The sequence below is a fragment of the Balearica regulorum genome, chromosome 11, assembly GCF_011004875.1.
Source record: "Balearica regulorum gibbericeps isolate bBalReg1 chromosome 11, bBalReg1.pri, whole genome shotgun sequence".
Taxonomy (NCBI): domain Eukaryota; kingdom Metazoa; phylum Chordata; class Aves; order Gruiformes; family Gruidae; genus Balearica; species Balearica regulorum.
Window position 1 is genome coordinate 17323038 of NC_046194.1, and position 12614 is coordinate 17335651.

General features: G+C 46.1%; 1 protein-coding gene across 1 annotated transcript; it reads left to right on the forward strand.

The window, feature by feature from the left end:
* Positions 1 to 1618: 1618 nt before the first annotated feature.
* UBE2A (ubiquitin conjugating enzyme E2 A) lies at positions 1619 to 10892 on the forward strand. Its single transcript, XM_075763536.1, has 6 exons — positions 1619 to 1940; positions 2235 to 2315; positions 2447 to 2472; positions 7811 to 7900; positions 8942 to 9030; positions 9446 to 10892. Exons 1-6 carry the CDS (start codon positions 1897 to 1899, stop codon positions 9572 to 9574), a joined length of 459 nt encoding a protein of 152 aa, XP_075619651.1. The 5' UTR covers positions 1619 to 1896; the 3' UTR covers positions 9575 to 10892.
* Positions 10893 to 12614: the final 1722 nt, after the last annotated feature.

Consider the following 12614-nt stretch of genomic DNA (forward strand, 5'->3'; position numbering starts at 1 on the left):
TCCGCCCGCTGAGCGTGAGCTCCGGCGAGTGTTTTCAAGGAGCGGCGTCTCGGTCTGCTCTCTTCCCGGTTTTGGGTTTGTTTGGGTTTTTTTTTTTGAGTTTTGTTTTGTGAGTTTTTTTTTTTCATGTTCTCAAGACTCGGTCGTTTCTCCTGAAAGGGGAAGTAGGGGATGCGGGGGTGCAGCGGAGGAGCTAAAGGCACCCCACTTCCTAGCCCAGGATAGCACAGTATGATCACGTATTAAATGCAAATTTCAACGGCAAAATTTAGGCCTTACATCATTTAACAAACTAGCTAGGCTGAAGTCGGCACAGGGGTGCTCCGAACTGCAGGGAACCAGGAGACGGTTACGCCATTGCTCTGCCCTGCAGTTCCAGGCAGCTCCGTCCGACTCCGGCCGTGCCTCCGTCACCGGTTGGCGAACAGGGGTTTGGTGCACACCTAAAGACAAGGCGCTGAACGAAATCTCCTCCTGACAAGTGCCAAGAGCTCACCCGCTTCCCATTGCATAGCCTGGGTAAAAGTGGGAAAGGCCAAGAGCAGGAGATTTTCAGTGCAGCCACGAAAGTGGTGTTTTTATTACGTTCTTTCAGCTGCTGTGGAAGGCAGTGGGTCTTCTTCCCATGTCTTTTTCTGAAGCCACCTCCCCACATAGCTGCATTACATGAAGTTACAAGTGAGGATAGGCTAGAAACACGGGGCCTATCCAGTCTGCTCTAGACACCAGCAGAGAAATTCTTTATTCCCAAAGGCTATTGAGAAAAAGTAGAAAATAGATTATTTTCCCTTGAAAAAAGCTCTCTGTGGAAGCAGAAAGTGCAGCATAGCGGGTTGTGCTGGGTTTGGCTGGGATGGAAGTTAATTTTCTGCACAGTAGCTGGCGTGGGGCTGTGGGTTGGAGTTGTGCTGGAAACAGTGTCAGTAACACAGGGATGTTTTCGTCACTGCTGAGCAGTGCTGACACAGAGTCGAGGCCTTTTCTGCTCCTCACAGCACCCCACCAGTGAGTGGGCTGGGGGTGCACAAGGAGTTGGGAGGGGACACAGCCGGGACAGCTGACCCCGACTGGCCAAAGGGATATTCCATACCATATGATGTCATGATCAGCATATAAAGCTGGGGACGTTCACAGTGGTGGAGTTTGTCTTCCCAAGTCACTATTACGTGTGATGGAGCCCTGCTTTCCTGGAGATGGCTGAACACCTGCCTGCCCATGGGAAGCGGGGAATGAATTCCTCGGTTTGCTTTGCTTGCGTGTGCGGCTTTTGCTTTACCTGTTAAACTCTCTTATTCTCAGCCCACGAGCTTTCTCACTGTTACCCTTCCGATTCTCTCCCCCGTCCCACCGCGGGGAAGGAGCGAGCGGCTGCCTGGGGCTCAGCTGCCGGCTGGGGTTAACTCACGGCACAGTGACGGGACGAACGGACGAGCCCGTCCTCTCCCGCCGCCATTTCCCCGCCCACCCGGGGGCGGGACCACCCGCCGCCCCGCCCACCAGCACCGCCCCCGCTCGGAGAAGGCGGCGCGCCCTCCCCCCGTGACGTCAGCAGGCTGCATTCCACCCCCGTTCGCTGCAGCCGTTGGTACAGCCCCCGTGCCTTGGGCACCGCCCCTCCGCCCCCGCGCCGCGGTGGTAGAGGCTGGGCTGGGGGCTTAGCGGCATCCGGCTCCGCCCCCTCTCCCCGCGGCCGTTGGTACGTCCCGGGATCGCCCGGCAGCAGGCGCAGGAGTCGGTGCAGCCCAGGGCTTCCCCCCGCGTCCGCCTCAGTGGTAGAGGCCGCGATCGCTCCTGTTCGTCAGCGCTGCCGTTGCCTCAGTTGGAGTTCGCTGCCGTCTCTGGGCCCTCCGTGTTCCCTCTGATAGTGTATGAGTGATCTATAACCCTGAGCCCGACATGTCCACTCCGGCCCGTAGGCGCCTCATGCGGGACTTCAAGAGGTACTGAGGCCGCCGGCTGAGGGGAAAGGGGAGGGCGGGCGGGAGGACGAAGGGCCCGGCTCCACCGGGGGAGGAGGGGGGCAGCACAACATGGCGGCGGGGTAGGGCGCGCTCCGCTGATTGCGTAGGGCCGGTCCTCGCTCTCTGCCTGCGGGTTACGCTGCTTGCGCAGGGGCGTGTAGCTACCTGCCTGGGTTACGCGAAGTGCGCAGGGGCGGCCGCTGGCCGCGCGAGGGGCGCCGGGGGGGGTGGGGGTGGCGGGGCCGGCTCCTCAGCCCTCCCTCTGCTCCGCAGGCTGCAGGAGGATCCCCCGGCCGGGGTGAGCGGGGCCCCCTCCGAAAACAACATCATGGTGTGGAACGCCGTCATCTTCGGGTGAGTAGGGCGGTGGCGGGGGACTGGGGGCGGCAGGCCGTGGGGGCCGCTGCCGCTCTGCCGCCTGGGGAGGAGGGTCAGAGCTGGGCTGCCCGAGGGTAACGCTGTGCTCTGTTTCTTCCCTCCTCTAGGCCCGAGGGGACGCCTTTCGAGGACGGTAAGTGCGGCTGTGTGCGGGCCCGGTGTTTGGCTTTCTTGAGGTAAACTGCTGCAGCTTGACACAGCCTTGGTGTGTCACTGTGGTGGGCTCTGCAACAGGTGTGGGCCTGGGGGTGGAGAAGGGACACAGGTGTGTGTTCACCTCAGCGCGCATACATAGGCTGCATCCAGGACTTACGTAAATAATTTCTTAAAATTTTTTTTCCTACTCCAAGCAAGTGTTGTAGATTTAGATTGCTATGTTGATTTACAGAAACATACAAATTGGCTTGTAGGGGCTTGCTTGTAATCATTAAATCTGACTATCCTAAGCCTAATTTAACATACCATTTTCAGGATCTCCAGGCTTTTCTGTTGAACCCTGGGTCATGTTTTTAGGGACACTGATATTTGGAGAACTGTCAAAAACCTGGTGTAGAACCGTTGTCACTTGTTTTGAGTTCTGCTTTTTCTGATGCTGGAAGGGCTTTGTGAATAAGTCCCAATGTGAGTCAGCTGAAGCAGGAAATGGGTTAAATGTTTGAGGAAGTTCAGAACAGTTTTGTTTGGGTTTGTTTTTTTTCCTTGGCATCTACTTCACTCTGCTACAATCTGTATCATTCAGGGTTAAAGATTAAAAGGAGTTTCTAAGTTTAAAAGCTGACTAAATAGGTCCTTGTAACATACCTGTGTCCTAGTAGTTTCTGTCTGACCTTATTGTCTTATAGCTTTACTGATGCTGTATGAATACTTCAGCATCATTGTGAAAACTTGTTAGACATGATATACTGTCTAACTGAAATCAGTGATTTTTTTTTTTTTAAGATACTTTCAGTGCAGGCTATAATTAATCCTAGATCTCCATGACTCATGATAAAAGCATAGGAAAAATTCCTTAACTCTTATGTTGTTCTTGGCTAACTCCTTTGTCTCTGTTTATCCTTGGAGGTAGCACCTGTGGGTATGCCTGTAAATTACAGACTTTTTTTTCTGTGAATATTTTGAAGATGTTAAATATTTCAGGCCTAAGAAAATTCCAGAGACTCCAGGTTTTTTTAATGTATTTGATTAATTAAGAAATTTGTGATAGTACTTGCTTCAGAAGACTAATGTTTAGAACTTGAGCATTCTATAACATCATATAATAGAACAGGTTGACTAAATAAAGGGCTCCTTTAAACTTCTGTGAGAGTTGCTAGAGCTGCTTAGGTTCTTGGTGCACTGCCACTAATAGAGTGATTCACTGTTTGGAGTGCAAAACCGTCTCCTTGCAGTATGCTAAAATGCAGGTTGCTTCCATGTTCAGGCTCTTCCAGCTTAGTGTGGGGCTAACAGATGCTGGAAGGGTGTGTGCGTGTCCCATATTTCCATTTAGTTGCAGAAGGTTGGAGACTGCTTTTTGAGACCCCTGACACATTGATTTCGTCTGTGCTTTCCACTCTGGCAGCATTGTGTCTTTATCTCACTTAGGACATGTTGCACTCGCAGCAGTGTGAAGTTCAAACAGATGCTTGAGTTTGCTACTGCTGTCCTACTGCCTTGGTTGATACAATAATATAATCTCGGTGTGTGATGGATTGCCCCTTTCATAGCAAAGTGTGTGTTTTCACAGTATGCGCTCAGGAAAACAGATATGTCTTGTGTTGCAGGATATGCTTATCTCCTTTTCTCTGGGACATATCTTACATTGTGCTAGATAAGAAAATACTAAGTGGTGCCTAGAGATACGGGTGTATAGGTGCCTCAGCTGTGCTTTTCCATTCAGTGAGTAGAGTAGCACAGTTCAGATAATGGTAGCAGAGTTCAGATGCAGTTTAGGTTAATGTAGGTAAAATGAAGGGAATTCTTATTTAACAGTATTGAGCTGTTAGTTGGGCTTGTTTTGTAACTATGCAGGCGCGTGTGAGTCAAAGGTGCGCTGGAGTTCTGAAATCCTTCTCGTGAAGCCGTTGCGGTGTTCTTCAGAAGTCGCTTTGCATTTTCGTTTTTAGGCTCCGTCACTTCCTGGTGATACTGTAAGACTTCAGATACCTTAGTTCTTGTGAAAGTAGCCTGTGATTTTTTTTGTTGTTGTTGTTGAAATAGAGGTGTAATAATTTCAACATCGTGAGAATTACTGTTCTTTATCCTCATTCTGGTGAGGCCCTTCTCCAGTGTCAGCTTCTGAGGTTTCTTAGCTTCATCTGAACTGAAAACCTTAAGTTCAAACATGTTTGTTTACTTGCTGTGCAGCATAATGGAGCTAACAACCCTCCTTCCCCCCCCCGCCCCCAGACTTTAGAGGGTGTTTTCACAACTTGGTGCGCAGGCTGACTCGGCCTAGGAGCAACTACTAATTTAGATCAGCAGCACAACTTCCATCTTCTGGTTTAAGAGGATTCAATTGCAGGTGATGCAGTAGGACCCCAGGGATATTTATCCTGCCCTTCACTGTATTTCTAAGAATCTATATGTGTGTGGCATCTAAAGTGGCAGTGCTGTCACAGTGATGGAAACCCAGGCTCCCCCAGTCCTTCAGACCTGTTTCTCTGAAAGTGGATGACGATATTGTGGTTAGTGCGGGATTCCTGGCTTGGAGAGAGTTAAATAACACAACTATTGTAGTATCCTGCCTTGCTGGCATCATGCAGGTGGCTTGAACAGAGAAAGCACTTGCCTTCTGTGTGGTTTGTTCCTTGCTTATGGAATATGGATTCTGTATCCTTATGCGTGAGAGGAAGAGATCGTCCCTGCTTTATGGGGAGAGGAACAGAGGGGGCTGCTCTTGCTCCGTGCAGGGAGAAGGGCCCAGCAGGGACGTGGGTGCTGCTCTGGGTGGGGGTTACTCAGGCCAGCGTATGGATCATGGAGAAGCCTCTCTGTTAGCACTGTGAGGGTCTAACATCCCGAGATAGGAGAAACAGATCATCAAGGTAAGTAAGTACCAGAGAGAAAAGAGGCTGTTCTCATAAGATCAGTGATGATTCTAATATCAATAATGTCAGCAAATACGATAATTCATGTTTTAAAGTTGGCTGTCTAGGGGCAAGTTGCAAGGAATACCAGTTGAAAGCTTTAAAATTAGTGACAGAAGAGACTGGACGCTGAAGGTCTCATCCCCAACAGTGCGTCATGATACCTGTTTCACTTGTGTGGGCTTTCAGTGTGACTGACGCTTGGATTTCAGTTCATCGAATCTCAGGATTTGTCCTCTAATAAATCTCAACGAGGTGTTGCGTATGGTGGAGCTCTTCCAAAGAGCCACTGCCACTCTGGGTCTTGACTTGGAAATCTGAGTAGGTTGATACTCCAGCTGGAAGCTGTCTCACTCGGATTTCTGTTAAAAGAAATGCCGTCCTGCCCATGGTGGGACAGATAACTTCCCTTTCTTTCAGTATTTTTAAATGGATTCTAAGACCAAACTGCCCTTGTTACTGCTTTTTGGGCATCTTATCTGTCCTCTCTGCTCCCACTTCTGTCAATGTTCTAGAATAGCATTCATTTTCTCAAGTAGGCTTCTTGAACTCTACTATTTGATGGTTTGTGCTCAGTTTTCAGCCTACTGCTTGCTTAGTCACTCTTCCACAGAAGAAAGCGCCTGCTTTCCTACCTCATAAGGAGGCTACTGAGAACCAGAACTGGGGCAGGGAGAGCTGGGAATCTCTAATGTTTAGAATCAAATCTCTAAGCTTTCACTTCTAAAGGGCCAATGTTGCTTGGGATTGTGACTGTGTAGGGAAGGAGAGGTAGTCCTGAGCTGATGTTTGCAGCTGGTAGAAGTTGTTATTGACTTCCCAGTGCTGGCTTTCAAACTGATCTCAGGTCTGGCTCTGTGCCTCTGGATTAGCTGGAGTAAAGCTTGAAAGCCCCACTGCAGACTTACATTAATTTGAACAATCTTAACTATACTACTGTTGTTCTTTTCTTTTACAGTAAGATAGCATACTGTTGGCTCTCTGTGTGTACATTGTTAGGCTGCTAATAAAAAACAATTGTGCAAAAACTTGTTTTTAGGATGTTGAGACTTCCCACTGCTGTATGGAAAGCTCCGAAGGATCTGTACTCCGTCTTCACATGCAATCTGGAACGTCAAAGCAATGACCTTCATTTCTTGCAACTCAATGTTACAGTTTATGTCCTTTTAAAGGAAGGAGTCCCCAGGGAAATACTGCAGGTCCTCTCTGATCTGCAAAAAAGGAAAAGGGGTTGAAAAATCTGTTCTCTGGCTACCAGTTGTTGATACGTTTGCCAGCCAAATGAAGGAATACATTAATTATATTAGTGCTGGAAAACTCCCTCACAGTGGGAAGCCAGGATGAGCTTTATATCTGAGTACCTGAGTTTTAATTTGGGCACTGAGTGGTGGTGGTGAAACCTGTCACTGATATGTAAGAATGCCTTTTCAAAGCAGGTAATGCATCTGCCCTGGCAGCTTGTTACAGCTTTTGCTGTAAGGAGCATTCCTTTTACAGGAGAGGTGTATATTTATATGAAGGTGCTTCAGATATTTCTCTCTGGCCATACCCAGGAACTTGATAAACTGCCTCCCAGATTGGTTGGTCTGCAGCAATAGCCTGGTAGAGAAACTTGTATGTTTGGAAGTGGAGTATGTAGAGTTCCTTATTACTGATCTGAATCACTAACAGTGCTTAGTCCCTTGGACTTGTATTTATGCAGTTTTGTTGACAGACTACTTCTCAGATTGTCATAGCCTGAGGAGAAGGGCTAAAATAACTTCTGTTGGTGCAGGCTGTTAAAATGATTGGATTGGGACTCAACTACAGAGGTTTCTGTTTCTGCTTAATCAGCCTTTCTCAAAGGAAGACTAGTTAAAGTAAATGATCTGATTTTTAAAGTGTCTGATTTAGATGCTGCTTTCAATACTACTTTTCTACAATAAGACCTGATTACGTTACAATTGTTGATTAAAAATGTATTTTCTTGAAATGTAAACAGGAAATAAATAAGAAGGTCCTTGTCGTGATAGCATATTCCAGTCTCTAGGGCTTGCTAAATCATGGCTTGTTACACAGATGGTTGTACACCCACTTGTGTTGTTTTTACAGTGCACTGGGATTAGGCTTTGTGGAAGAAAACCTCAGGGCGGATTTATTTCCTTAAACAAACCTTTTGACTGGGGTGGTGGTTTTGACAATAGAAGTAAGTCACAGGAGATACTCTCATACCAGTACTGTCCAGCACTTCAGAGTTAATCATTAACTCCAAAGACTGTAGAAGAATCATTGTAGGACTGAGCAATCTGTATTCCATATCCAACATGCTTGCATGAGCACAATAGTATCGGTTTGTGCTTGTGGAGGGATGCTACTTGTGTAAATTCATTCTGAATAAGGGTTACTTATGTCTTTCAACTCCAGGAACTTTCAAACTGACAATAGAATTCACAGAAGAATATCCGAATAAGCCACCTACTGTTAGATTTGTCTCTAAAATGTTTCATCCAAATGGTAAGTACTTACACAATGCTCATTTTGTTTGGTGGTTTTTTTGGGTTTTTTTTTTTAGTTATGGCTTGCTATAATGCTGTAGAAAAAGGTCTATTTATTATAAAAGTTTCCACTATTTAATAAGCTATAAAAATTCCAGTGTGGTTCTATGTAGTTTTGGTAAGGATGAGTATGTGCGCAGTGCTCAGGCCTGAAATGCAAGGGGCAATAAAAGGAGCCTCCTACCTTTCAGTGGTACAGCACAGTATTGATGAGATGTTCTGCTCTCTCAGCTGCCTGCTGTTAAACCTTATAGAGGAATATTTTATACTTAAATAGCAGCGCCTTGGACTTTTTTCTGTACGTATTGCATCTGCAGCATGATGACACTGCTGAATGCAGTTTTCTTTTATCACTTCTCTTCCCAAAAATGCCTGTAAGAATGATACACCTTGAAATGCAGTGCTAGTTTCCAATTGTAGCCAGTGATAGTAAGATTGTTATTAATTAATCCCCTTCCTTGGTAGTCAGAGGTTGGAGATGTATTCCTTGCCTCCAAACAAACATTAGCTTTGTGAAGAAACACTGGAAACTTTCAAATGCAGTAAGAAACATGTGTGGGTAAAGTGCATTGAGGGAAGGTTCTTCTAAAGCTGCCATAAGAGAGGTGACTAGACATGGACCGGAGCAGATACTTTCTGGGGAGACCTTACGTGTAAACAGCTTTTTGCTCGTGTCCTTTATTTGGTTCACTTGTGGGTAGCTTAAACTTTTTTGCCTTAAAATCTACTCATGGTTTTCCATAGTGGTAGTTGAAACATCACAGAGAAGCTTGATGTTGATGAATAAGCAGGGGTTGAGTTTAAATACCTCGGGCAACTGGTGGTGACAAGCTTCACCTCATCCTATCTACAGGCTTGTTTGCTGGATTTAAGTCTGTCAGACACTACTGACCTGTGTAGCGTTTGTCAGTGTGTCGGTTTTCAGGATCAGGCAATACTAGGAAAAAAACCTGAGTCGCTGTACTTCTGTTTTAAGCCATTCTTCTTAAACCTTTTCTAGTCTATGCAGATGGTAGTATATGTCTGGATATTCTTCAGAATCGTTGGAGTCCTACTTACGATGTCTCCTCCATCTTAACATCCATACAGGTAAAGAGAACTCTGCATGAAAAGGCAGAATGAAATTAGGATGCTTTGACAAAAACAGCTCAGGAAACACTTTTTTTTTTTTCTTCTCCCAATAGCCAGTATAGCAGCTATGTGCTGATGTTATCTACAGTATGAATACATCCCGGATGTAAACTGACTAGACAGTGACAGCAGGTGGTCCCTGAAGGGGCCAACCCAGGGATTGCCCTGCTTGGGTCAATTAAACAGCCACCTGCACTGCTAAGAGCAAGACCGATAGCAAAAGCTTCTTATAACTTACAGCTGGCCTAATGCCATGGACCGTACCTGTATCTAGATTAACTTCTGCATTCTTACTACTATGGATAGTTGAAGGAACGTGTTGGAAAAGTGTGCTTACTTTCAAGTGCCTAAGAACCTTTTTCTCTTTGCGCAGTCTCTATTGGATGAGCCAAACCCTAACAGTCCAGCAAACAGCCAGGCAGCTCAGCTATACCAAGAGAATAAGCGGGAATATGAAAAACGGGTTTCTGCAATAGTAGAACAGAGCTGGCGTGACTGTTGACCCAGGACGATGCAAATGAACACTCTGATGAGGAAAATAAAGTGTCTGAGTCATCTTTTTCCTCCTAGCATTTACTTTGAAAGCAGAATAGCTGTTGTGCTGTTGCCACCCTCCCTTGCTGAAGCTTCTCCTCGGACATCAGAAAGCACCCACTTTGAAGTCAAATGTTCTGTACTTGGGTTACTTGCAAAAGAGTTACTGATGCTGAATTCATTTTCTGTGGTCCTTCTCCAGTCTTAGGGCAGTATTGTGCATTTCTGTAGTGTACACTAAGCTTTTAATTGTAATTGTGTTATACACAGTGATGCTTATGTGTAGCTTGATAAAAGGGATGTTTATATACATACACATTTTTTTAACTGATATTAACTAAAGTGCTGATCTGTCCAGGCTGGTCATTTACCTCTACTATTGGTTTAGACCCCACTGCATTTGTAAGTACTGAGTGAAGAAATAACCTTGTTTCCCTTTTGTATCGGTTTATCAACTCCTTATTCATTGAGGAAAAAAAAAAAAAAAATCCCAACTCTTAAATTGATTCCAATTCAAATAGTAAGACTGTGGAATGCTAGTTACTCTGCACTTCACATGCAAGATTTATGTACAGATATACATAAATCACTACAGTTGTGGTACTTTACCTTTGCTTAGGGTGAGAAACAACCCCTTTTTTTATTTTATTTTAAAGGACATGCCTACAGAGACTGCTTCAGTAAGTTTCTATAGTCCTGTCACTGAGGCGTTACTGGACAAAACCAGGTAGAACTGTGGTACTCTGAGCAAAAGACCTTCCACATTAAGGAAGAGGTAGAACCTGAAGTGTTCCAGTGGTGGAATGACTCTCCTTCAGTGTCTCTTTCCTGCCCCTTATCTTTAGCTGAGAAAGATAAGTTCTTGGGGATCCAACTTTGCCTTGTGGAAATTTTGAATAAAGTACAGGGTAGGCACTTGAGTCTCTGCAGTTTCTGCTCTTTGTAGATTACTCTGTGGTTTGTGTGAGCTACTGCTGCATGCTTGAGTTAGTTTCCCTTCAGTTTTATGAAAGTATTTTTTTCAACTCTGAAAAAAAAAAAACCCAAACATTTGTAAGTCTGGACTCACTTTTTTTTGTACGGCTAAGTTTGTACATTTGGATACAGTACCTTAAGCAGCAGTGTGGGATGAAACCTACAATTGTGTTGTCCACTGTCTTTTGTGTGCACATTGGTCTGTTAGTTGAGAAGTTTAACTTTGCACAAGTAACCCATGTAAGAAACTGTACATTTTTCAAAAGTTGTAAATAAAGTGTAACCTTAGTGCTTATTGTATAAATAGGCAAGAGGTGTATAACTGTGGTTATTGTAACTGGGGCGGTAGGAGTCTGGTGTGGGAGCAAGCAGGACTGCGAAATAGTTCCTAACCTGGGCAGAGTTGTGCTTGGGCAAAGGCTGTGCAGGTTGCAGTGCAGGATGATAAACTTGGCCCTTTGGCCAGAAGGAAAGGAGGAGGTGTGAGGGGCAAAGGAGGAGAGGCAGGCCAGGATTGGCTAACAAAGGGAGAAACAGACACGGGGCTTGGCAAAAAAAACCACTTGCAGGAAGCTCAGCAGCACCTCATGCCTGTGAGTGAACAGTTGACAAGAGAAGGAGCCTCTGGTAATGAGTTAGTTACAGCAACTTAATGGGCTCAGTAATGAATTGATACAAGAACCATATTTATTTTCCTCCTGTCTTAAGAGGGGGAGAACAGGATTTGCAATGACCAGCACACAACAAAAGCTGGCACAGCTGCTTAGCTCTGTGATGGAGATAGAAGCTGGTGTGCTCTTTCAAAAAATTAAATCAGGATTTATACCTGCTGTGACAACAGCTCAGCCCCTGAGCAGGTGTTACCACTGAAGTCCTGCCTGAGTCCCACTTGCACCTTTTCCTGAAGGACAGAGTGTCTTAACTGGCCTCTTGTAAGGGTGAGTAGGCAATCTCTTGGGGTGTGGAAAAGGCAGGACAGTGACTGCCACAAGTAACTGTCACCCCACTAAGCTGGAGACCAGTGCAAAAAACCCCAAGCCCGACCACAGCACCTGCATTGCTAGGGACACCTGAAGCCAACCCAGAGTATCTTAACTATTGCCCATGGACCAGCTAGAATGACTGCTGCAAGCAGAATCCTTTCTGAAGCAGCCAAGTCATTCTAATGGCACAGAAAAAAAGTTACTTAAAAAAAAAAAATTAAAATATGACTTAAGGCAGCAAGAAACAAGAGCAGCACAGAGATGCAAAATTAAAAAAACCAAATCTTACCTTTACATGCCTTTTAATAATGTCTTCATCCAATAACTTACTTTAAACCACCTACTGGCTCTTCAGAAAGCTCATGGATCACCCCAGAGAGAGAGGCTGGCAATTCTTTAAGCTCAAAAAGGTACCCCTCCTGTCCCCCCCCGTCCCCCCCCCCCCCCCCCCAGCCATCCAAACCTACAGCTACCAACTAACCAGGAAGGTGCAGGCCAAGGCCTGCACATGTGGCAAAGTTGGGTGGCCAAGAGTCACAGCTGCTACCCAGGGCAGGGAAAGCAACGCCCTGCATGGACTGACACAACTACCCCACCAAGGTACCGTTACATTTAGCTGGTGGCATGGTTCCCCTACCCTGACACAGGCATTTTTCATGCCCAGTACCACAGTGCTGCTCCTGCTGCCTTTCTTGGCAGCACCAAGCTCTGAAGACCTGCTGTATTTCCAAGTGAGGGCGGGGGAGCTGCGCTCCTGCTCGCAGGAATATCTGCCTAGAAAGTACCAGGCTTCTTCCACTCCTACATCACCATCTGCTAGAGCCCAGCATTCCTGAGGGCAGCATTCAGAAGCAGAGAGGCAATACTGCGTGCGTGCGCGCACCCCCCCCCCCCCCCCCCAAAAAAAAACCCCCACAACCAAAAAGGCCAATATACTTTCAGAATTAACTGCCAGTTGTTTGGGGGTTTGTTTGTTTTGTTTTGGGGTTTTTGTTTGTGTTGTGGGTTGTTTTGGTTCCCCCCCCCCAAAGGCAGCAGCAGCATGTTTTT